Genomic DNA, 22153 nt, shown 5'->3' on the forward strand with positions numbered 1-22153 from the left:
AATAGAATCCCATCTGCCTGCCGGCCCCGTGCCCCCCGCAGCCCTGCCAGTGCGCCCCCGGGATGCTCCGCAGTCCGCAGCGGGAAGGTGACAGTGCTGCCAAGCCAGCAGGAGGGACCTTCGAGCCTTTCCCTTCTGCTGCTGGTCCCTGCCCTCACATTTTTCCCTGATGAGGTTCCCTAATGAATTTCCTCTATTATTTTTTCCCACACAAACACCCGCAGGCCTTTTTCCTTCCCACCCGGTCGGAGGGGCGTGCAGGGGATGGGAACAGAGCCGCCGCCAGCTGGGAAGCCAAGGATGCTCTGGCAGTGGGCGAGCTGGGCGGGCAGGAGCGCCCGGGGCTGCTTTTGGGGCTGGGCAGAGGGATTCCAGCCCTGGGGACCCCCTGCAAGGGGCAGCAAGCTTTTGGTGACTGGGACCACCTTCCCTCTCCACGCCAGCTTTGCCATCCCTCTAGGGAAGTGCGAGCGCTCCCCACAGCTCTCGCGGTGCTGGCGGTGTGGCCAGCGCAGCACGCATGGCGGAGGGCAGGCTCACCCCGAAAACTGGGTGTGTGCCTGTGGTCCAGGCAGCACGGGACCCCGCCAGCGGCGAGGCCGGGGCAGGGGCGGGGGCCATTCCCCCAGGGTTTGCAGCAGGGCCATGCCCCGCGGCCAGGCCCGGGCTGATAAAGGCACACCCTCGCCGCAGCGGCTGGGGGACAAGATGTCCCCGGGCACCGTGGGCTGCTGGCCCAGGCCGCGCTGCAAGCTGGGCTGCTTCACCTTGGGGGTTCCCTGGTGCTGATGGTACTTTTCCCAAGAAAATTCCCTCCTCCGCAGGCGAGCCTGCAGAAGCGTTGGCATCCGTGCTGCTCCTTATTCATTGACTCCCACAAGGGCTGAGCGTCGAGGCCGCCGGCGCCGTCCTTGTGTTTGCCCAGTGGCCAAGGGCGAGGGGCTGGCCGGGGGGACGAGACCCTCGTCTGGGCTGGGAAAGCACCGGGCCCTGCTGCGGCTGGGACGGGGGGATGCCGGGCACGATGGGGGCGTCTGTGTGCCACCCTGGCACCAGCTTCACCGGTGAAGCTCGGCCCCCCGGGGCCGCCTGGCTCCTGCCCAGTTGCTGCTGCTCGAAGGATGCACCACAGGGTGCTGCCCCGGCCCGGCCCCCTCTCCAGGGGGGGCACTACGGGACCTCCGGACCCCTGGCACCTGCCGCACAGTGGCCCCGTGGGAGCAGCAGCAGGCGAAGGAGCCCCATCCCTGCGCCACCCTGGCCGTGTCCCCCACACTCCAGATGCCAGCGGCTGCCACACTCGCTCAGGCTGCAGGGGGCTGGGGGCTGCGGGGGCTGGGGGCTGCGGGGGCTGGGGGCTGCGGCCCTGGGCTCGGGCAGGCAGCTTGGCAGGGTGCCCTGCGTGGGCACTGAGGCCGGAGGAAGCTGCGGTCGGCAGCTCCCGCCTGCCAGGGCGCAGGGTTGGCTTCATCACCGCAAAATAATATTGTGATTGTTCATGCAAAACATATCGTAGATGAGGCTGCTGGGGTTGGGGTTTGCTGGTTTCTTTTCTTTTTTTTTCTTTCTATTTTTCTCTGTTTCTTTTTTTTATTATTATTTTCTTCCTTTTTTTTTCCTGATTTTTTCCCTTTTTTCTATTTTTTCTTCTTTTTTTTTTCTTTATTTTTTTTCTTCCATGTGAAATTGGGTGCCACCCACCAGGGCTGCTCTCCTGCCGCTTGACACCTCCCGGTGACCAAGGTGCACCCACAGACCTGCACCAAGGTGGGGAGCCAGGGGTGTGAGGGGGAACAATGGGTCGGGGGTGCGGTGCAGGGGGTGCAGCGGGCAGTGCATGGGGAGTTTGCAGGGTGTGAGGAGGTGTGCGTGGTGCGGCAGGGGGGCAGTGTGTGTGCAAGGGGTTGCACGGCGATGCGTGTGTGTGCAGGCCGAGCAGGTGGAGGCAAGGGGTGCACCCACGGGGCGTGGGGCACGCAAGGTGTGTGCACACAGTGCGGTGGGGGTGCAGCAGGGCGTGCGTGGGGGGTGTAAGGGGCATGCGCACAGCACGTGCATGCAGGCGGTATACACCTGGCTCACGGTGTGTGTCAGGGTGCAAGTGTGCAGCGTGCGGGGAGTCATGCAAGGGTGGGAACGTAAGAGGGGTATGCAAAAGTGAGCGCAGGGTGCACAGGGCTGTGTGCAAGCGGGGAGGTGTAGGGCTGCGTGTGCCGGTGTGTGTGCACGGTGCCGGGGCGGCGTGTGCCGGTGCAAGCCCGGCGCGGGGGGCAGTGCGGGGCGGCGGGTGCCAGGGGTGCGGAGCGCAGGGAGCGGAGCGGTGCGGGACTGCCCAGCGCACGGAGCCGGACGGAGCGCACGGCGGGGAGCGCCGGGGGGTGCGTGCGGCGGCGGGGCCGTGCGGGGCGGCGCGGCGGGGCGGGGCGCGGCGGCGCTGTAAACACGGGGCGGGGCGCGGCGGCGGGAGGCGGCGGAGGCGGCGCAGGGCCCGGGGCAGGCGCAGGGGCAGGGCCGCCGCGCACACCGCCGCAGCCCCGCGGCCGCCCCGCTCCGCTCCGCCGCAGCCGCCGGCGGGGAGAGCACCGTGAGCCGGGGCGGGGAGCGGGGGGCCGGGCGCGGGGGGCCGGGGGGGGCCGGGCGGGGGGGCGGGCGGCCGCGGCCGGGGGGGGCCGGGCGGGCGGGCGGGCGGCGCGGAGCTGCCGCCTCAGCACTTTCGGCAGAACAATGGGGCCGGGCGGGAGGGGCCGGGCCGGGGCCGGTGGCGGCCCCGCCGCGCCGCCGCTCGCCTCACGCCGGCCCGCTCCGCCCGCAGGCAGCCCCGATGGCCAAGCAGCCCCCTGAGGTGAAGGCGCAACGCGACGGCGAGGGCGGGCGGCTGCCGGCGGCGGAGGGGCCGGGCCCGGCCGCGCAGCTGCGCCCGGGCGCCCCCGCCGCCCTGCCCGGCTCCGCCGCCGCCGCGGGGCCTCCGCCGCGGGGCCCGCCCGCCAGCCCCGGCCCCTTCGCCACCCGCTCGCCGCTCTTCATCTTCGTGCGGAGGTCGCCGCTGCTGTCGCGCTCCTCCAGCGGGTACTTCTCCTTCGACGCCGAGCGCAGCCCCGCGCCCCTCAGCTGCGACAAGGCCACGCAGACCCCCAGCCCGCCCTGCCAGGCCCTCAGCCACTGCCTCAGCGCCATGGGTAAGGCCGCGGCGGACCGGGCCCGCCATCGCCCCCGCCGCCGGGGGCCGCGCACCTGCCGCCGCGGGGTGGGGGGTCCGGGCTGCCGCCAGCGCCCTGCCCCGGTGCCGGGCGGCCCGGCCGGGGCTGCGGGGCCCTGCGGGCGGGCAGTGCCCGTCGCTCCCGCCCTCCCCGCCGCCCGCCGCCTTTCCGGCCGGGCCGGCCCTGCTCGGGGAGGAGCGGGACGGTCGGCGTTGCTCTGCCCGGCTCCCCGGTCCCGCGGGCTGCGCGCAGGGCGGTGCGGGGCGCCCCTCTGCCGGGCCCTGCGCGGCGCAGCCAGGTAAGTGGCCGCCGGCCCGGCGCCGTGCCCCCGGTGCCGCTCCCGCCTCCCCGCCGGGCCGGCGCTGGCGAGCGGGGCGGGCGGTCCGGTGTTTACATGTGCCGTACCTGGTAGGGCTGGCTGGAAGCCTCTAGTGGCGGGGAGAGCACGCTCGCCGGAGCCGCGCCGGCCATCCAGCCGTGCCTTCCCCCTCTCTTTAATTCCCCTTAATTGGAGGAAGCCTTTAAACTTCCGCCGGGCGAAACCGTGGGGAAGGTGGGAGCAAGGCAGGTACCGCGTCGGTAGCGCTCCTCGGGGGACAATAAACACCGGCTCCAAGCTTTACGTGATCAAAACATATTTTTTTTTGCTGGTTTTTTTTTTTGTTGTTTTCCCTCCCTGGTTAATGGCTGTGGTTACAGCTGCAGAAGGCTTACTGTAATATGCCCTTAGGAAAGATTTTCTGACATTATTGCAGTAATTACAGCTTAATGCAAGTTTCACAACCTCGCATAGTGCAAACACACGTGGCATAGCCAGGCAAGGATGCTGGAGTTCCTCGGCAGGGAGAGCCGCAGCTAGTGACTTTTTACTTTTTCTGGTTTTTTGTTTTTTGGGATTTTTTTTTTTGTGCTCCAGGAAGAAACCAAAGTTTTTGCTACGTTTTCCAAGCTCCTGCTTTTTCATCGCTTAGGAAAGCTGTTGAAATGCTGGTTTTACTGAAGCCTTTGTTCAGTTATTGTTGCTAGGGACATCATCCTAAACAACTATAAGCAAATGGAAAACACTCGAGCTATTTAAATGGGAGCGTGGAGCCGTTTTATGCCCAGGCTGTGACTTACCGTGCAGCTTGCCTGGAGAAAGGGCTACGGATTTGCCCAGCACACCTCTTCCTCGGTCCCCTTGCCTCAGCAGTGACCCACCGGATGCCTGCTGTTAAGTTTTCTGCATGGGAACGGGTCGAGGAAGCAAAGGGCATAATTTGTTTGTTGTGCTTTAATGCACTGATTTTTATCTGTCATGAGGCACAGGGTGGGAGATGGAGAGCTTCTCCAGGAAGGGCAAGCAAGTGGCCTTTAATAATAATAATAATAATAAAAAACAGGCATTTCCTCTAAGCAAGGGCAGTTTATGCGCGATAGGTGCTCTCAGCCTCTCCCATGGGCAGCGGTGGACTGTTTCCAAGGCTGGTCGAGCAAAGTAAGCTCGTGTTCTGCCCTGAAGCTGCCTGTTCTAAATCTCATAAAACCTTCCCCAAGGTTCTCAGTGATGATGGGCCAAGTATAATTAAGCACTGAAAGTGCCCATGCCAGACAAAAAAGGTGGAGGCAGCCCTGGGGAATTACTGAATGCCTTGGGTTGTGTGCGGGTGTGTGAGCGTGTGCTAATTGCTGGAGGAAGAGTTGTCCCTGGCGTGGGAGGTGGCGGGCAGCAATGCTTTGGGCCATTGCGCTTCTCTGATGGTGCAAGGTGGTACAGCTGGTCACCTCCAAAGCCTGTTTTTTGAGACAAAAGCAGCGAGGGGATGTTCTTGGATGGGAGGTGGGGAGCGTTGCAGTGCTGGCTTGGTGTAACTGGGAAGATGCTTTTGGGGGTGAGTAGGAGGGGAGCCGGGATGAGTTTATTTGGCTGTGCCTGGGAAGGTATGGAGGGAAAAGACAAGCCTGCTTTCTGCAGAAGAGTGTGGTGGCAGGGGTGGTGGGCTGTCCTGCTGGGAGCTGCTTGCTGTGAAGTCACCTGAGACAAGAAATCCGCCCCCTTTAGTAGGGTTGTGCAAACCTTAGACTGATATTTCAAGTCTTTGGCTCTCAGCAGGAGCTGGTAATTTTCTTAAGCTGGGCTTTTTGCTCAAAGAGCTGATCTGTCTAAAGGCACAGGAATGCAGCGTTTACACACAGGGTTTTGGGGTGTATTTGGAGCAGGCACGTGCAAGTGTTCTGTAAATGGGTTTTCCCGGCACACTTTTGATGTCAGTATGTTTTCAGGCAGTGTGGAAGGGGGAAAGAAGCAGCATGAACCTCTCGTTGCCTGTGAAGGAAATCCTGTGGGTGTAATGGTTGAATTTTGGGGGGAACCTTGAGATGAGAAGCTGGCAGTGTGGTTTCTGTTGCTCTTGTTTGGGAGCTGCTGCTGTTTTCTCTCCGAGCTTTGTGTGTGGTTCCTGTGAAGCTGTCCGAGGGGTTTTTCTCCAGGGGTGGTTGGGTGACCGAGCCTGGGAAACGGAGGTGCAGTTTGGGGTTTGTTTTTCTTTTTTTCCTGCTAAGCAGGGACTGCAGCGTTACCATGCTAGTCCCCAGCTGAAGCATCCCATGGAGTAGAGCAAGACGCAGGCATCCCGGCAGTACTGCTGGCCTCTCATTTGTCCCTGTCCCCGTGGCAGCTGGCTCGTGACATGACTGAGTGCCCCCCCACCCCAAGAGCACCTCTGACAGCTTTTGGGACCGGTTATGACTGGACCCTTTTGATGCTGCTGTTTGGCAGCGCCGCAGAAAGTCCTTTCTAAAAACCTCAGCCCGATTTCGCTCTCAGCCACCAACCCCAGCCTTCACCTCTTGAGTGGATGAGCTCTGGGGTGTGATGCCGGGGCAGGGGGAAAGGATGGAGAGAGAGCGGTGCCTCTCTCTGATGCAGTTTTATTTTCATCCCTGGGTCTTCTCTCACGTCTTTTTGTCCCATTGCCCCTTTCTTTTTTCCCCCATTTCCCCCCAGCTCCAGCTTGGCTCTCGCTGGGGCAGGCAGCCCAGGGCTGGCTCTGGTGGCGGTGGGATTTCGGATGGTTGCCCCGCCCTGGCTGAAATCCTGTTTGCGTTCCAGAGCGCTGGGCTGGAGTATCGCGAGGGCTCTGCTGCGTTTCATTCACCAGCGAGGAAAATAAATACGCTGGGGCTGTCCCTGGGCAGGCGGCGGGTACTACTCCTGCACTACTACAGCTTGAAAACAAAACAGATCCTCGAGCCAAGCAGTGCTAGTTTGGCTTGGAAATATATTTTCCAGTCAGGTTGGAGCCAGGCTTTTATTTAAAAAAATTATTTTTTTTTTTTACTGCCCCACTAATCCTTTGAATATTTTGAGATTGGAAGCTATTTCTATTCCCTTGTGATTCCTTCTAAGCTATCGTGCCAAAACACTCTGTTTTGTTTTGTGCTGTGGGGTTTTTTTTGGGTTGTGTAGGGTTGGGGTTTTTTTTTTATTTACTTGGTGGTTTTTTTTTTTTTTCTCCTTAAGGCTGTGATTCTTGCTTGGATCCTGTACTTCGGTTTGTGGGAGGGGGGGAAATGCCAGTGCAGGTACTCTGTGGGGTCCTGCTTGGGTCACAGGCTGCCCCTTTCTCCCCGAGCTGTTTGGGGGATTGCACAGTGGGTTTATCACTTGTCTAATAACTTCTTAAAGTAGAGACTGGAATAGATGTGTATAGTACAGTATAATTGATAAATTAGCTCTTGTTTGTTTGTTTTTTCCCCTTACAAGCCAGCACTGTTTTCTTGCGTCAGGTTTATTTTCTGCTAAAGCATGGGAAGGTGCTGTTTGAGAGGCGAGCGTCTCGGTTCCCTCCTGCGGATGGAAAGTCCTTTGGTTTGCTGGAAGCGTGGTTTCTCGGCATACAAATCCAGTTGTGGCTTTCTTCTCAGTACGACAAAACCAATCATTTTCCTTTTCTTGTTGGGCACTTCAGATCTGTTTGGGGAAGAAATGTGAGAATTTGAATAAACTACCCAGACAGAGGGTTTTTAAGGTTAGAGAGGAGTTGCTACTGTGCCTGCAAGAAAAGAAAATTATTTAGAAAGAGGGGGAAGAGGAGGTTTTGCTAGGGAAAGAGGTTGGAACGTGGCATCTCTGCTATCCTCCTTATTTAAGAGACCAGAGCCTGATTACAGCAGAGGAGATGTTCCTAAGGGCAGTCGATAATAAATAAAAAAAGGAGGAAAAGCCTAGTGTTGGTAATATAAAATTAGTAAGGAATAGAAGCCTATCCTGCCATGTACGTCTTATGCAACGAGTCCCACTTGCGCTGCATACCACATGCAGGCTCTAGCAGCCTGGCACCTGTGCAACTCCTCAGAACTGTATTTAAAAGAAAATTGAAAAATGGTAGTAATAAAAATAATAGTAGTAGTTCGTTGACTTGTGCCAAGTTTAATAGAGTATTTTGTTGTTGTTCATCTGTTTTAAGTGCTCCGGTTTTGTCCCATACAGCTTCCCGGTGGCAGTCTCACTTGCTAGCAGAAGACGTACAGCCTGAAATCTGGATTGCACAGGAGCTGCGGCGCATCGGAGACGAGTTCAATGCCTCCTATTGTCCAAGAAGGGTAACTTTCATCTTTTTACTTTCCATTTCTTTACACACGGTCTCTAAAAGGGAAAAGCTTAATCATCTCTGGAAACTAGCTCTGCGGTAAATGTTTCGTTCACTCAAACGTAGAAAAGGACGTGCGCGGGTGGTTGTGTCTGCCTGGACGCAGGGGTGTGCTGCCTGTGCCGGCGAGGCGGCTGCTGCTGCAACAGCATCGTTGGATCGATTAAAAATAACCTTTAAGTTGGGACCTGAATTGTCTTTTGGGTACAAGGTTTGCAGTATCTTTCATAGCACCCAGGGCCAATAAAATGTATTGCTGGATTGGAACTGGACCTGACAATAATGAGGAAGAAACACTAAAAGTGAAGAGGCCAGGGAAGTTGGGGTGTGTTTGGGCATTTTTGGGGTAGTGGTGGGAGGAGCCGCTCTGGGAGCTGCGGAGCAGTCAAGTGCTGGCACCGGTGGGTTTAGGGAAAGGTGCAGGGAGTGAATGCAGCAGGTTTCTGTGTCCTGCTCCCAAGATCCCTGCTGTGGAGGATCCTGTGTGTTTGTGTGTGTTTGTGTGTAAGTGTAGTTGCAAATAAGAAACGGGGATGGATTTGGTCTGATAACTTTTCTTGCAAAGAATCTGCCAGTGTTGTTTTGAACCATGTATTTATAAGACTGTAAACGCTCACCTTTGAGTGTTGCAACAAAAAAAGGTGGCATTAATACAAAAAAAAGAAAAACAGCCAACCCCAAAACAAACCAACCCAGAGAGATGAAGTAACAGTAGTTTTCAGAAGAGCATCGTTAGCCAGTAACTTGCCTGCTGAGTGTTACTGATGGCTGCGTGTTCGTGCATGTGGTTTCTGGTCCATCAACTCGCCCTTGTGCTTGTCTCTGGGAAGAGGAGTCAGAAGTGTGTTAGCTAGCAGCACCGGTGATGAAATGCTGACTGCCCGGATCTTTATCCATCCTCCCCAGCTCGTGAGTAGCTCCTGCAGCCTGTTCCCTTGCCGCTCCCAGAGTCCATATGGTGGATGCCTGTGGGCAGGGGCTCTTCCCCAAAACTGGTGCCAGGCTGCTGCGGTCTGGTTCCTTCCACATGGCCTCTCGGCATTGCCTTGCTGGAGACTTCTCCATTGACAGTTTTCTTTCCGAGCACTCTGGCTTTCCTGACACGCAACAACCTGGCAATATGCTGCGTTTTATCCCAAACCCGGAATGCGCATCTTGTGACCTCCCCCATCCAGGCTGATCGCTCGTGATGCAAAGTACCTGCTTTTCTTTCTGTGAAGGACATCTTTTTGATGAAAGGTGGGGACCAGGCTGATCCCTCAGGTATTCAGAAAGCTGAAGGCCCCTGGTAGCAGTGAGTGGATCCAGAAGGGCTGGCAGAAATGCAGAGTGCCGTGTTGTCCCTTCTCACTGGCTCAGGGAGCAGTGCCTCAAATTTGTAGTGTGGGCAAGCCCTTCCAGTGCCTTCCATGAACAGGTTGGTGGTGAGCAAGAGTTTCCTCCCTGCATTATCTCATGGGGGTCAGCGCTCTTGGCGCTGCTCCACATGAGACCTTGCACACTGGAAGTCTGCACCAGGCACGTCGTGCCGCCCTGTACAAAAACTACGGTCTGTGCTGCGTGGTGTATAAGAGGGTGTGAATCCAACAGGGGGCTGAGGAGGGGTGGGAAAAGGGTGTTCTACCCACTGGTCCAAGAGGGTGGGTGTGAAGCCAGCAGCAGGATGGGGTGCATGTGCCCGGTCGCAGAGCATCACGCAGGTTTGCACAGTGTGGTTTCCAGCACCATGGCCAAGCTCCCAACCTGCTGCCCCAGGGAGAGAACTGAAACACAGAGGACCACGTCCTACTTGCTAGATGACACAAGCAGAGGCTGTCATGCGTGACCCTAAAAACACTTTGTACCTGGCTTAATTAGCATCTGACTAATTCTTGCTTGTTGTGCCCAGAAACGAGGAGGTTTCAGAGCTTTTAAGCAATTGCTGTAGAATTATTGTTCCCAATGTGCTTGGTTGTTGCTTTGCAGAAAGGGGTCTCTTCTGCCAGGCGTCTGGCTGCTCAGAGAGAGGGTGGTCTCTGCGGAGCTGGAGCCCGTTGGCCGGAGGGGTAGGCAGGACGCCTTACCGGAACGGCTGGTGCCCGGCAGCAGCGCCTGGCTCTGCCGCTCGCTGGGGTTTGCCCTTTAAGTGTGAGGTTAGAAATGGGGAACTAAGAGCCCTGCCAAAACGGCACTTGCCGGGCAGGTCGGAGCTGTCGAACAGGTCAGGACCACGTGTTCCCCACTGGTGCACCCTGTGTGTCACCTTCCCCCCGGGGACTGTCTTGGGCAAGACAACAGGGAATCAACTTGCCATCCAGCCCCTCTTTGCCCTGACAAAGCTCGTGGGTCCAGTGAGCAGAGATGGCCACGGAGGCCAGCTCCACGCTGAGGCTTTTGCCGGTAGAGGGTACATCGCTTGGCTGCCATTGCGTGCCCCAAGCTTTGCTGCCTGCACCCGAGCTGCCTGCAGAAGTAGAAAACGTCTTGTTTCAACTCTGTAACTTTTTTTATACCTCTGTAATACAGTAAACCCAGTTTTGTCACTTCTCTTGCGTCCTTCTCTAAGGCGGTTGGGCTTTTTGTTGTTTTTTCCTTGCTCTCCACCACGTTGGTGGTCAGGCAGTGTGGTGGGCTGTGTCATGCAGTTGTTGGGTGAATAAATCCCACTCACACAGGGACCTGATGCTCTGGGGTGCAGGGATGCCCCAGTGTGAGAGTTGTGCTTGGCGTGGGTACCTGGCCAGAGGATGCTTGAGCATCGTCTCTCCATGGCGACAGCTCCCCGCCTTATGCCTCTGTAGCGGGGAAGGCGCTTTGCATATCAGCGTAAACAGCGTAATTTCTCTCTCTGGGGCATGCACAGGCATGATTTTACTGCACTGAATATAGTGTGAATTGGATCGGTTTGGGATGGTATAGACGGGGAGAGGGAGAACCTCTGGGCTGCTCTTTTGCTGTAGAAAAAAGCCTTAAAAATAAATACTGCTTTGGCGTGCACTCCTTTTTCTTTTCGTTGTACGCTGTTCTGATCCCTTGCTTGAGGGAGGAGTGTTTTGCTGCGGCGTCCGGCTTGCTGTGTTTAATGAATGAGGTGGTGGTTACACCTGGAGCGGTCTGAACTAAAATCCGTGTCCCCTTGCTGCAGGCAGGGACCTGCCTGTGCAGAGTTGGGTGCCTCTTTCCCTACTGAGGTGTTTTCATTGTTTTTATTTTAAAATTCTTCCTACCACCCTTCCTACACTATGGTTTTTAAAAACTCCTGACCATGCTAGCAGGGCTTACTGCTCCTTTGCCACGTTTCAAACCTCCTGGCAGCATCACACAGCTTCTCTGCCCATGTGCAGGGGCTCGCATGTGACGTCCCCCTTGAGCGGTGCCGCAGTGGCTGCCTTCGAGGCAAACGTGGCTGGGAGCAGGTAGCTTCGATCCTTTGAGTATTACAAAGCTTTCTGTTGAAGGACAACATGAGAGGTCATGGGGTTTATTTTCATTCTTTGTGAAATGCTTGATTTCGCGCCTCTGAAATATGTGTGGCACCGCAGAAGGTGTTTGTAGCTCAGGGGCTTCACGCTGGAAATGAAAGTCACGGTTGTGTTTGGTTTTTTGTTTTGTTTTGGTCCCCCGTCCCCCCCCCCCTTTCATTTTAGGGTTTCTTGGATAACCAGGCAGGAAATCCCCAGATCATCATTTTGCGCCTCCTGCGTTACATCATCCGCCTCATCTGGAGGATGCAGTGAGCACAGGGCACAACCCAAGGCACCGGACTTGTTTACTCCTTGGGAAAGCCCGGGGAGGATGGACAGACAGACGGATGTGGGGCTCCCTGCACCACCCGGTTCCCACCCTGCCTCTCCCCCAGGACACGTGGCGGGGGCCATCAGATGAGGGTGGACATCCCATGCTGACCTGCTGGGACTCTCCGTTGCAGGATTTTGTCAGAGAGTGGTGTTTACTGCGTTTCTCTCAACCTCTCATTTTTTATTATTTTTATTTTTCCTAGAGAGTCTCAGAGAAAATATTCAACAGCAATGGAATATTTTTTTTTTGGTCATCATTTCTGGAAGCGTGTTGGCTTGTCTGGGATAAACCCTGCAGCGAGGAAAAGGAAAACCTGAGCCAGCTAATGGGCAGAGCCGTCTCGGTTTGCTTTGCAGACCTTATTGCAGAGACTCATGGAGCCCTCCCCTCTTCTTTTGCCTCCTGGGCATTTGTCCGTAAGAAAGGGTGGCGATGATGGAAGAAGGGCAGAGGGATTTAAATCAGCACTTCTTTTACCTGTAAATACCTAATGCTACCCCAAATCCACTTTCATTTGCATCATGCAAATAGCCTATTTCCTGCTGACTGATTTTTTTTTTTTTTTTTTAATTTTTTTTACATTTTTTTTTTTAAACTCTGAATTTCAAGATTTAGCTGTCAGACTCCCAGGGTCCAAAATATCACAAAAAAAAAAAACAAAAAACAAAAAACAAAACAATCCACCAGGTTGCCTTTTTTTTTAGAAATTCTTTCTATAAAATGTGTGAATACGCTTATGTATTGTATATTATAATATATAATGTTGGTGACTGAGTAATTAGCAATAAAACATTTTCGGAGGCAGGTAGAAGCAGTTCCCAGCACACCGCAGCTTTGCACCCGGAGACGACGGCTCCTGCTGCATAACTTCAGGAACTGTTTGAAGTTGCTGTTGAACCCAGGAGAGTTTTTAAGGCGCTGGATTTTATTATTTTTTTTCCCCCTGGGATCCTCGCCGTGTTCAGACAGGCCAGCCTGGAGCAGGGGGATGAGCGGGACAGGACTGGCAGCATGAAGACCCTGGATGCTGGTGTGCAGGGATGCAGCTGGAAGAGGTGCCAAAGGATGCCAGCCTGGTGCAGATCCAGCTGGGGACTTGCTGTGTGGGGTCTGCTCCCCACTGACTGCCCCATCTCCTCCCAGATTGCCCTCCTTCCCTTGGGAAGACCTGACCAGGTGCTCCATGCTGTCCCAGGGCATCTCCCTTTCCACCTGGAGACCCCACAGCCTTGCTGGAGGAGCCCCGAAGGCTTGTTGGAAGAAGCGCATCTGTTGCCTTGGGGGGGGCCCCCCCTGCTGTCTCTGGTTCAGCTCGCGAGCGGGCGGCTGCTGCACGGTGGATGCTTTCAGCAGGGTATCTATGCACAAACGTACCCTTCTGCCTCCGGAGCTGCCCCTTCCCTCTGGCTGGTGCAGGTGGGCCTCAAACCCACTTCCAAACACCGTGGGTTTTATTTCTGGTTTCACCAGCACCATAGGGAAAAAAAAGGAGGAGAAAAAAAAAAAACAAACAAAAAAACCCTCACAAAACAAAAACAGAAAAAGAGAAAAACCAAACCCAAGCCCACGATATTGTTTTTCCCTGCAATACGTGTGCAGGGAGAAGCTGTTGAGTGCCATGTATGATTATTAGTGTTTTTAATGATGGACAGACTGTACAATCTGACCTCTATGCACTGGCTGCCTGTGCCTGTCGGGTAGGTGACGAGCTGTGGTGTCGGTGCAGGGCTGTGTGCCTCCGACTGCACTCCTCTGGAGGATTACGGAGCGATTTTTAATTTTTATTGTAAATTTATTAACTGTTTTTGGACCTGCAAGATGAGTGAGCATCGGTTGCAGGAGTTGGCCTCAGCTGCAGGAGCAGGGGATGTTTTGGAAAGGGTGTCGTGGAGAGAGTCCTGGGGGGAGCCTTTGCACTGGTGGAGAGCGAGCGGTTACATTAACTGGTGAGTTTGGCCAGGGCAGGTTCCTGCTGGTTGTCCCCTGGGTTGTGGCTCGCCGTAGCCGTGCTGCCCCAGCCGTGTGCCAGCCATCGCCATTTTTCTGTAGGGTTTATGTAGCAATCCCCAGCGGGGTGGCTGCTGCTGTGGGTTTCTCAAGGGAACCCACGTGGAATTGCATGGCTGTTGATAAAAGAAAAAGTACAAAATTCAGCAGCCGAGGGGGAAACCAAATGAGCTCTTTTTCCCAGTTGAGTTTTCATCTGTCATCGGAGGATGAAATGGTGCTTTTTGGGTCTTATAGCCTTACAGCGTCCAGGCACCGCCCCGCCCAGAATGTGTCCCTTGGAGTACACCAAAGAAATGTTGAGCACTTTACCCCGTCCTCCCCACTGGGCCGTCCCAGCCAACAACGGAGAAAAAAATTATATATCATTTTAAGGGAAAAAAATCAAGGTATTGGCACTATCTGCCTGGAACTTTCCCATAAGGAGGTGTTCCCGGCCAAAAGGTAGGCATAGAAAATTAGCCCCCAAAAACAAATTTTACCCATGTAGAGCTGTGAGGTTTAGGGGAAAAAAACAACCCCAAACCCAAAAAGCCTCTGAGCAGAAGAATGTTGTTTTTAAATAGCAATTACGCTCATCTTTGCTGTGTTGGCTGACTGCTCTGGATCATTTTTAGTGTAACCTGTGGTCTCTGTTCTACCAAAAGGATGTGATGAAGAGTTTTCCTTGGTTGCAGGGAAACCAGATTTATTCCCGGGCAGTCTCACACAATGTGTTAATGCTTCTCTTTCTCCATAACTGTAAATACCTGAATATTTATTAGAGTAGGGCACCGTATTATTTTTCATCATCTGAGCCAGATATCTGTGTGCAATGTATTTCCTTTCCTTTCTCTCATGTAAGTTTTGTACAGCTTATAAGTAAAAAAAAAAAACCAAAACTGTTTTCCTAAACTTTTTTAGAGTTCAACTTGTTAAATACTGTAGATTCTTTTTTTTCCCTGTGTCGTTAATGCACTCTACTGTTCCATAATGCTGTAACTTGTAGAAATGTTGTATATTTATTTTCTGCTTATTTAAGTTCCTGTAAAGATTTTGTTTCCCCCTGCTCTCCTCCCTGCCCCTGCAATAAGTGATGGATCACCTTCCAAAACACTGTCTTCTCCTGGCAGCGCAGCCAACATGGTTTGGATAATGAGATTTATTATTATTTTTTTTCTCAAAGTGCCTAAGTCCCGCTTCCTGGTAGTGGTTTAGGCACAATAAAGACTTCGGCATTAGTGAAATTCAGTGGGAATTTGGTTTATGTATCCCCGTGATTTTTGCCACCCTCATCTTTAAAGCCATCCATCTCGGCCACTTTCCCTGGTCCGGCTTTAACATGAGGTACCGCCCCGGCGCGTGCTGATACGCCGATGAATCACTAACTCGTTCCACAGGACCCAGCATATGTAGCATTTTTACTGCAATTTCCCTGGCTTACTTGTGTTTTGCACTGATGAATTTTGGACAGGGTAATTGCCACTTTACTTGTGCAATACTGCTGTAAATAATTGCAGATCTTTTTTTTTTTTTTTTTTTTAAGATGCAATCTTTTATGTTCTTAATATGAGTTTTATATGAATAAAAACTTTCAACTATTTGTCATGAGTGCTGTTTTCTTTGGGGGCTTGAGGGTCACCTGAGGAAGGGCTGGGGAGGGGATATTTGTTGCTTCATTGGCCAGTTCTCATCATCACCCATTCTCCCCAGACCCAGGATTTGGGTGCGTGCCTGGCATTTCCCTCTGTTCCGAGATGCTCTGAAGTTCCTGGGTGGCTAAAATGCATCTGTTAAACGAAGCTGGTTTGTAAAGATCTTGCCTTGAGTGTTCCCGAACCTGAGAGCAGCACCTCTGCTGCCCTGGCCAGGCGTGCTTTGAGTTTTGGTGGTGGTTTTTATCTTTTTTTTCCCTACATTTTTGTGTCTTTGCAGCCATGGGCTGCCTCGAAGGGCTCAAACCCAGCTGCTGTGCACCCTTCTGCTCCCTCAGGGTGCTCCCTGTCCCCAGTTGTTTTTCACGTGTATTGAAGTTTGGGGAAGCATGGGGGTTTACTTTTATTATTTGTGTATTTTATTTTTTTTACTCTATTTGAGTATCTATGTTATTTTGTTATATTATTTTTACTTTCTGTTATTTTTATTTTAATTTTAAAGTTTAATCACTCTGCTTGTAAAATTGCCATCCTCCTTCCCTGTACCTCGGTGTCCATCCCGTTGCTGCACCCGCTGGCTGACACCGGGTGCCCTGGGGAGGAGAGGGGTGTCCCCACCCCTGCCCACCCCTCTGCTTACTCTTGCTTTTATTTCACCGCAGGTAACCGGTAGCATCAGCCGAGGTTTGGAACAATATTCCGCTGAGATGGCTGCAATGTGGTTTTCGGCATAAAAGGGGCAGAGAGAAGAGGTGGTGGCAGAGGTCTCTGAGTTAAGGGGGGGGGGCAGCAATGAGAGTGGGTTGGGGACGGGCCAGCCAAGGTGCATGGGGTGGCTCCCCTTGGACCAGGCCTGCATGCTTCTTTTGGAAGCCCCCATAAATTGTTTTAAAGGCTAATGAGTAAACCAAGAGCATCAATGTGGTGGTCGCAGAGGGAAGGAGAGCATTGCACGCCAAGAACAGGGTGGCGGGGAAGGTAGCACGTAACAGAAACATCCAGGGGTTTACGAGATGATCACACCTGAGCGCCCGCATCCCTGGGCTGATGCTTTTCCCCCTTACTGCCTGGCATCCCATTGAATTCCCATTTTGGAGCTCTGTGCCAATGCCATGGGCACAAACCAGGCTGTTACATGCGGGTGTGGGCTCAGTGCTGTTTTTTTCTTTACTTTTGCTCAAAGGCGATGAGCTGCTGGCCCATACCACGCACCGGGTGTGCATGGGGGCTATTCTTAGCTGCTTTGTTCCGAAATATCAGCTGGGCAGCCAGAGTTTAGGTTGCGTGACGCAACACAGTGAGACTGTGCGTCAGCTGGAAAGGCTGAGAGGCAGGAAGAAACTGGGGGAAAAGCAGATTGAGAAATCCCTGGGAAGCTGCAGCCCACGCTGCGCCGAGTGCTCCTGCACCCCAGCACCCACTAGCTGAAATGTATTTAAACCCAAAAGTCCTACTTGACAAACAACTTTAAAAAAATTCTGGATTTTTTTGTTTTGTTTTGTTTTGTTTTGTTGTTCTTGTGTGTGTTTCAAATTACAGAAGTTCCTGAAAGGGAAGTTTATTGGTTTCAGATGCTATTTTAGGGGCTTCTTTAACTCAAAAAAAAAAAAAAAAAGGCTTTGTTGCCAGCCTCGCTGTGCCCATGGCTCCTTGGTCCCGCTGGTGCTGGGGAGCCCGCCGGCCTGCCCAGGCAGGTGCCGCAGCTGGTGCTTCCAGCAGTCCTCGCTGTGCCCTGCGCTGGAGGGAGCTCATCGCCTCCCTGCACCCGCTGACCTTGCCGAGGCAAGAGGGAAGGGAAGCGCTGTCCTGCTGGCAGCGTGCCGTGCTGCAGAGCGCAGGCGGCATCGCAGCTCTGGGCACGTGCCCGGCCATCGCCGGGTGTAGGGTGGCCATGGCCAAAGCCAAGGCAGTCGTGGCCCTGGTTGGACATGGCCAGGTTGAGGTTGGCCATGGCCAAGTCCAAGGTGGTCATGGCCCAGGTCCACCAAAGACGCATCATCTGGGTGCTCCCCAAGAGATAGGCGCTTTCTCTCTGCGGTCTTAATTTTTTTGCTTTAGTAACTACATAAAACCACCTGCAGTTTTGTTTTAAGGATGACAAACTTCCTGTATTCCTTGAAAACAAAAAAATAAAAAATTTCCTCATGGAAAAGCCATCTGAAAGCCTCGCGGCCGCAGAGCCCCACACCCAGAAGGAAGCCTTTCTGCACTCCTCGAACGCTCCAGGCCACCTTGTGCAGACCTGTTGGGGACACAGAGCCCTCAGCCCGTCCCCCGAGCTCTGACCAGCCCAGGTGTCCCTCAGCCCCTGCCTGCCTCGGACGCTAAGGACCAGAGCCCCCACTGGGTGCTGACGGCCGAGGGGCTGGGGGGCGCACAAGCCAGAGCACCCATCAAACACGGGCTGAACACGGTGGCTTCGGCAGAGCCTGTCGGCCACCAGCTGCCATGCCGTGGCCATCCAGTGCCGCCGGAGTGACAAGGCCACACTGCCCGGCTCGCCCTCTATATATACTGTTGGGTTTTTTTCCAATGACTCGCATCTGACCTTTCAAACACCTGTTCAGCCTTAAACAGCTAAAAATACCAACTGAGCTTTGCATTTGATTTTCATATTGCAACAAAGCTCACTGTTTCCAGCGGGTTTTCTCGTGTTTCTGGCAGGTTCTACTAGGCTGGTTGGCCTCTGCTCTCGTCAAACCCGGCATTGATGGTGATGGGAGACGGCCGGCTTAGGCAGGGTTGTGCAGGCTGCCCCGGCACTTGGCCAGGGAGGCCCCTAGGAGCAATAAGGAGGCACTATAGATGCTATAGGGGGGCAGGGAACACGTTGATAGGGTGCAAGACAAGCCCAAGGGTGGCAGGACCGAGGGGCCCCTCCTGCTGCCCGCCAGCAAGGGCTCTGCAAGGTGCTTGCAAGCCACTGCCCACCCTCTGCTACCCTTCCTGAGCATCCTAAACCTATTCTGGGTCTTTTCTGGGGAGTTTTAAAAATGAAGACCTGCCATACTCAAGCTGCCCTGTAAAGGTGAGGTGTGGGGTTATTCCTGCCGGTGACACCGCCGTCCCTGCAGCGGCCGCTCCCGGGGAGCCAGGACGACCTTGGGTGCTGCAGCAGTGGCTTGCTCAGCGCCGCGTGGCTCACTGGGGCCGGCGCTGGGCGAGGGCAGGGCCCCTCGCGGGGATACAGGGCCTTTTCTTCCCCCGTTTGATAAATTTCTCCTCGCCAGCCTTTTGACAGGCTCATACGTTAATTTTCCCGGGAGGGCACGCAGGAAGCCTTCCCTTCCCAGCCTCATGGGCTGTTAATTAACACATGCTTCATCTCAGCACGCTTACAGATGTCACGCGCCGAGCGAAAAATTTTTTGACAAAGACATAATTATCTTGGATATTAATTAGGGGAAATAAAGTTGGAAGATGGAGCAATAGCCATTCCCTAAGGGGGGAACACACACGGCAGCAAACCACGGCTTCCCCGAGCATCACCTCAGCTGCCTGTGCCGGCAAGTGGCTCCAGCACTAATTGGCTCTAATTGGCACCTCTGTAACGGCACAGGCTGGAGGATGGCATGCAAGGAAGGATGTGAAGAGCACAGGAGCAAGAGCAAAGGGAAAAGGCAATGAGAGCCACATCTCCACCTCACCGCATCCCGGTGCGTCCCGTGTTAAAGAAACCACAGGTTTTTCTGAAATCCCTTTTTTTTTTTCCCTTTTTTCTGAAACGCACAAATAACCCCGCTGAGCATCAGGAGAGGGGACATGGGGTCACGGGGCCTCCAAGAGCTCACCGTGTGCTGGCGGCACAGCACCCCAGCGTCCATCCTGCTTGGGGCCGGCAGTGGTGGCAGAGCCCTCCTATCACCCAGGGACCGGGGGGAACAGCCACGAGCGCCTGACATTAAAATTCAAATTACTTATTGGCAGAAATGGGTTTAAAAATAGGGATTTTATGATAAACAAACTAACCTCATACAGGAAGTGAGCCGCAAATACTAAAAACTAGTATGTTATAAGAGAGCTGGTAAAGCACAGAGCTGCCCCGCAAAACCAAAAAAACAACCAAAAAACCGAAGCAGTTGGTTTTTTTATAATATTTTCTTGGGGGGGTTGTTTTGGGTTTTTTTATGTTTTCCCTCCTGGCAAGGGGAAAAGGGGAGACTCGAGGGGCGAAAGGGCAGGGGGCCCCATGCTGCTAGGGCATGAGATAATTTCTTCTCTACTCATGTCCCCTAAAATGAAGGCAAAGCCCGGCGATGTGCAGCCAGCTTCGCAATACGAACCCCGTGTTTTAGTGTGCCTGGACTTCAAAAAGCATTTGCTTCTGCTGCTGCAAAGGTTAAGCAGTTTTCCTACCGAAACCCGAGTGTGGGCTGTGAAAGAACATGTTAATGAAGAAAATTTCCCCAGGGCTGCTCTTTTATTATCACCAAAGCCATCGAGTTTCAGTTTGAGTTATTTGTATTTATTTATAAAAACAAAGATTAAATAAGTAGAACAAAAACAAAAACCTCATCCTAATTTCTGAGTCGAGCCTGATTTATTCAAACAAAGAATTTCCCCCCCCGCAGCAGGTAGCTGTGGGCTGTTCTCCCCTTTGCTTTGAGAAAAAATCCAACAACCCTGAGTTACCGGTGTGTTTCATGTGAAATATATTTAAGGTTAAAAAAACCCAAACAACAAAACAACAAAAACCCATTCAACTGCCCTTGTTGGCTGCAGAAATGAAGATTTAAAAAGTCATGGGGCTGGAGGGGGAGCGGTGCAGCTGCCCCGGGCAGGTGCAGGCAGGGGCTGGCTGCCCTGGGGGTGCTGCCCTGGGATGCCCTGGGGGTGCTGCCCTGGGATGCTGCCCTGGGGGTGCTGCCCTGCTTGGCCGCTGGCTTCAGCCACCATCTGCTCAGGGAGCATCTGATTTAAGAGAAGAGAGGGGGAAAAAAAAAAAAAGGCATTTCTCTTTTCATGTGTTTTCACTTCCATTGCATAAAAACTGGTTAAAAAAAAACCCCAACACACAAAAAAAGCCCTTCAGTGGTCTTGTAGCCTTTAACGTGTTGTTTTTCAACATATTTTATGTTGTTGGCTTTTGTTATCAGTCTCATCTGCAATTTGTGGCCAATTCTGTCATGCTTTAGGCAGACATCTTGTTCCCAAAACTGTTTGCAACCTTTCAGCAAAGGTACAGCCTCGAGTACAGGCAGAGAAAAGCCACAGCACAACGAGAAAAAGGGCAGCTTTAACCCCCAAATCATCCCTTGGCCATATTTTTGTCCCAAAGGTGGGGGCGAGCCCCAGGGCAGCGATGGGCAGCGCCAAGCCAGCCCCAGCCCACGCCCCTGCCCTGCCCGAGCATCCTCACTTTAATTTGAATTATTTGCATTTCCCTGTCCCGGGAGACACCAAACCCGTCCCTACGTGACCCGTTGGATTTTTCCCAATCCTGAACAGTGCTTTCCTCTCTATCTTCCCAGCCACCAGCACGAAGCCATCCTGGCCAAGCCCTCCTTTTTGAAGCGTGACGTGGATTAAATCAGTTGAGCTGTTATTTACTACCGAAAACAAATGCTGCCAATCTAGCATCTATTCGATATTAATAGTGAAACCAAAAAAGCAAATTAATACTGCAGGATGAAGGCATTTTAAAAAAATAAAATGAAAGTCATGTAAGCGCCTGACAGACTCGGAGAGCCCCGCTCACATGTGGGAGCCCATTTCAGCCACCGCCAGCCCTTGGGGAGCCGGGGGGGACTTAAATTTGGCATTTTGGGGGGGTGGTTAAATTGAAAGGAAAGGCTCGCAGCCTTCCCCCGCCGCGGGTTTGGTGTCATTTGTGGCCAGGGCAGCGCGATGCTCTCCCGGGCTGCCGGGGAGGGAAGTGATGTGCTGCATCCCCGGCGAACCCCCAGTTTTGCAATAACCAATTTTGGGGTTTTTCAAAGAATTAGCAAGCCTGGCGGGGCAGCCCGGCTGGGGGAGGAATGAGACATTGTGAAACCCAGCTCCTTTTCCTGAGGCTGCCACCGCTGTCAGCGCCAGAGCCCAAGCCCTGCCCGAGAAAGAGCTCAAACGGTTTCCCAAAGCGGAGGCGCCGGAGGGGTGCTGGCCCCTCACAGGGAGCTGGCCACAATTTTGGACTCCCCGGCACAGGGCAGAGCTGCCGGCTGCCCCTCCGGGAAGGGCTGCCTTCCCCACCCGATCCCCACCGCCCCCAGCCTCCTCCTCAGCGATGCTTGGGGATGGGGGTCCCGCAGCCCCACTCACCCCTCACCTCAGTTCACCCCCTATTTATGCCAGACACAAATACATCATCATTTTTTGGCCAGAATCTCACTCTCTCTCTATATATTTTTTAATGTCAATCTCTCAGGGCTCTCCCAATGCTCTCTCCACTTCCTGTGACAAAACAAAACATGCTTCGTTTGAAACTTATTCTTCCTCTATTCAGTGCCGAGAAATAATGACCAAAAGCACCCCAAAAAAGCCACCCTGCACCCCCGTCACCCCCTTCCCATGCCTGCGCCCCCCAGGCAGGTGACGGAGCAAGGCTGCCGAGCCGACACAGCTTCAGCCAGGCAAAGCATCACTTATCAAGATATTTCATTTAAAAGCTCGCCCGTGGAGGGCTGGCTGTCTAGCTGAAGGTGAATTTCCACTTCACTATTTTCGTCCCACCGCTGCGCAAGTCAAACGCTTCCCCCCCCCCCCCCATCAATTTAAAACCGGAATCAAAAAGCAGCTAAAATAGTTAGGGTTCGATAAATTCGGATTTTGACTCATCCATTTCTCTGCGGCGTGATTAAACACCCCGTTGGTGGCAGTAATATTTGCCGCTCTGCGGAGGGGAGCACTAACCCCACTGGTAAGACCGAGAAAAAAAATCATTTTAGTTTGACTCATGTGGAAAGAG

At 53.7% G+C, this 22153-nt stretch overlaps 1 protein-coding gene across 3 annotated transcripts; it reads left to right on the forward strand.

Annotated features, from left to right (window-relative positions):
* Positions 1-1352: 1352 nt before the first annotated feature.
* BCL2L11 (BCL2 like 11) lies at positions 1353-15194 on the forward strand. Of its 3 annotated transcripts, XM_056357162.1 has the most exons (4): positions 1648-2584; positions 2813-3176; positions 7669-7781; positions 11455-15194. In XM_056357162.1, exons 2-4 carry the CDS (start codon positions 2822-2824, stop codon positions 11542-11544), a joined length of 558 nt encoding a protein of 185 aa, XP_056213137.1. In that variant the 5' UTR covers positions 1648-2584; positions 2813-2821; the 3' UTR covers positions 11545-15194. The 3 variants fall into 3 exon arrangements, with proteins under 3 accessions (XP_056213140.1, XP_056213137.1, XP_056213139.1); XM_056357165.1 differs by lacking the exons at positions 7669-7781; positions 11455-15194 and adding an exon at positions 6966-7438 and having other exon boundaries at positions 1353-2584; XM_056357164.1 differs by lacking the exon at positions 1648-2584 and having other exon boundaries at positions 2664-3176.
* Positions 15195-22153: the final 6959 nt, after the last annotated feature.

Source organism: Falco biarmicus, chromosome 12 (assembly GCF_023638135.1).
Source record: "Falco biarmicus isolate bFalBia1 chromosome 12, bFalBia1.pri, whole genome shotgun sequence".
NCBI classification, from domain to species: Eukaryota; Metazoa; Chordata; class Aves; order Falconiformes; family Falconidae; genus Falco; species Falco biarmicus.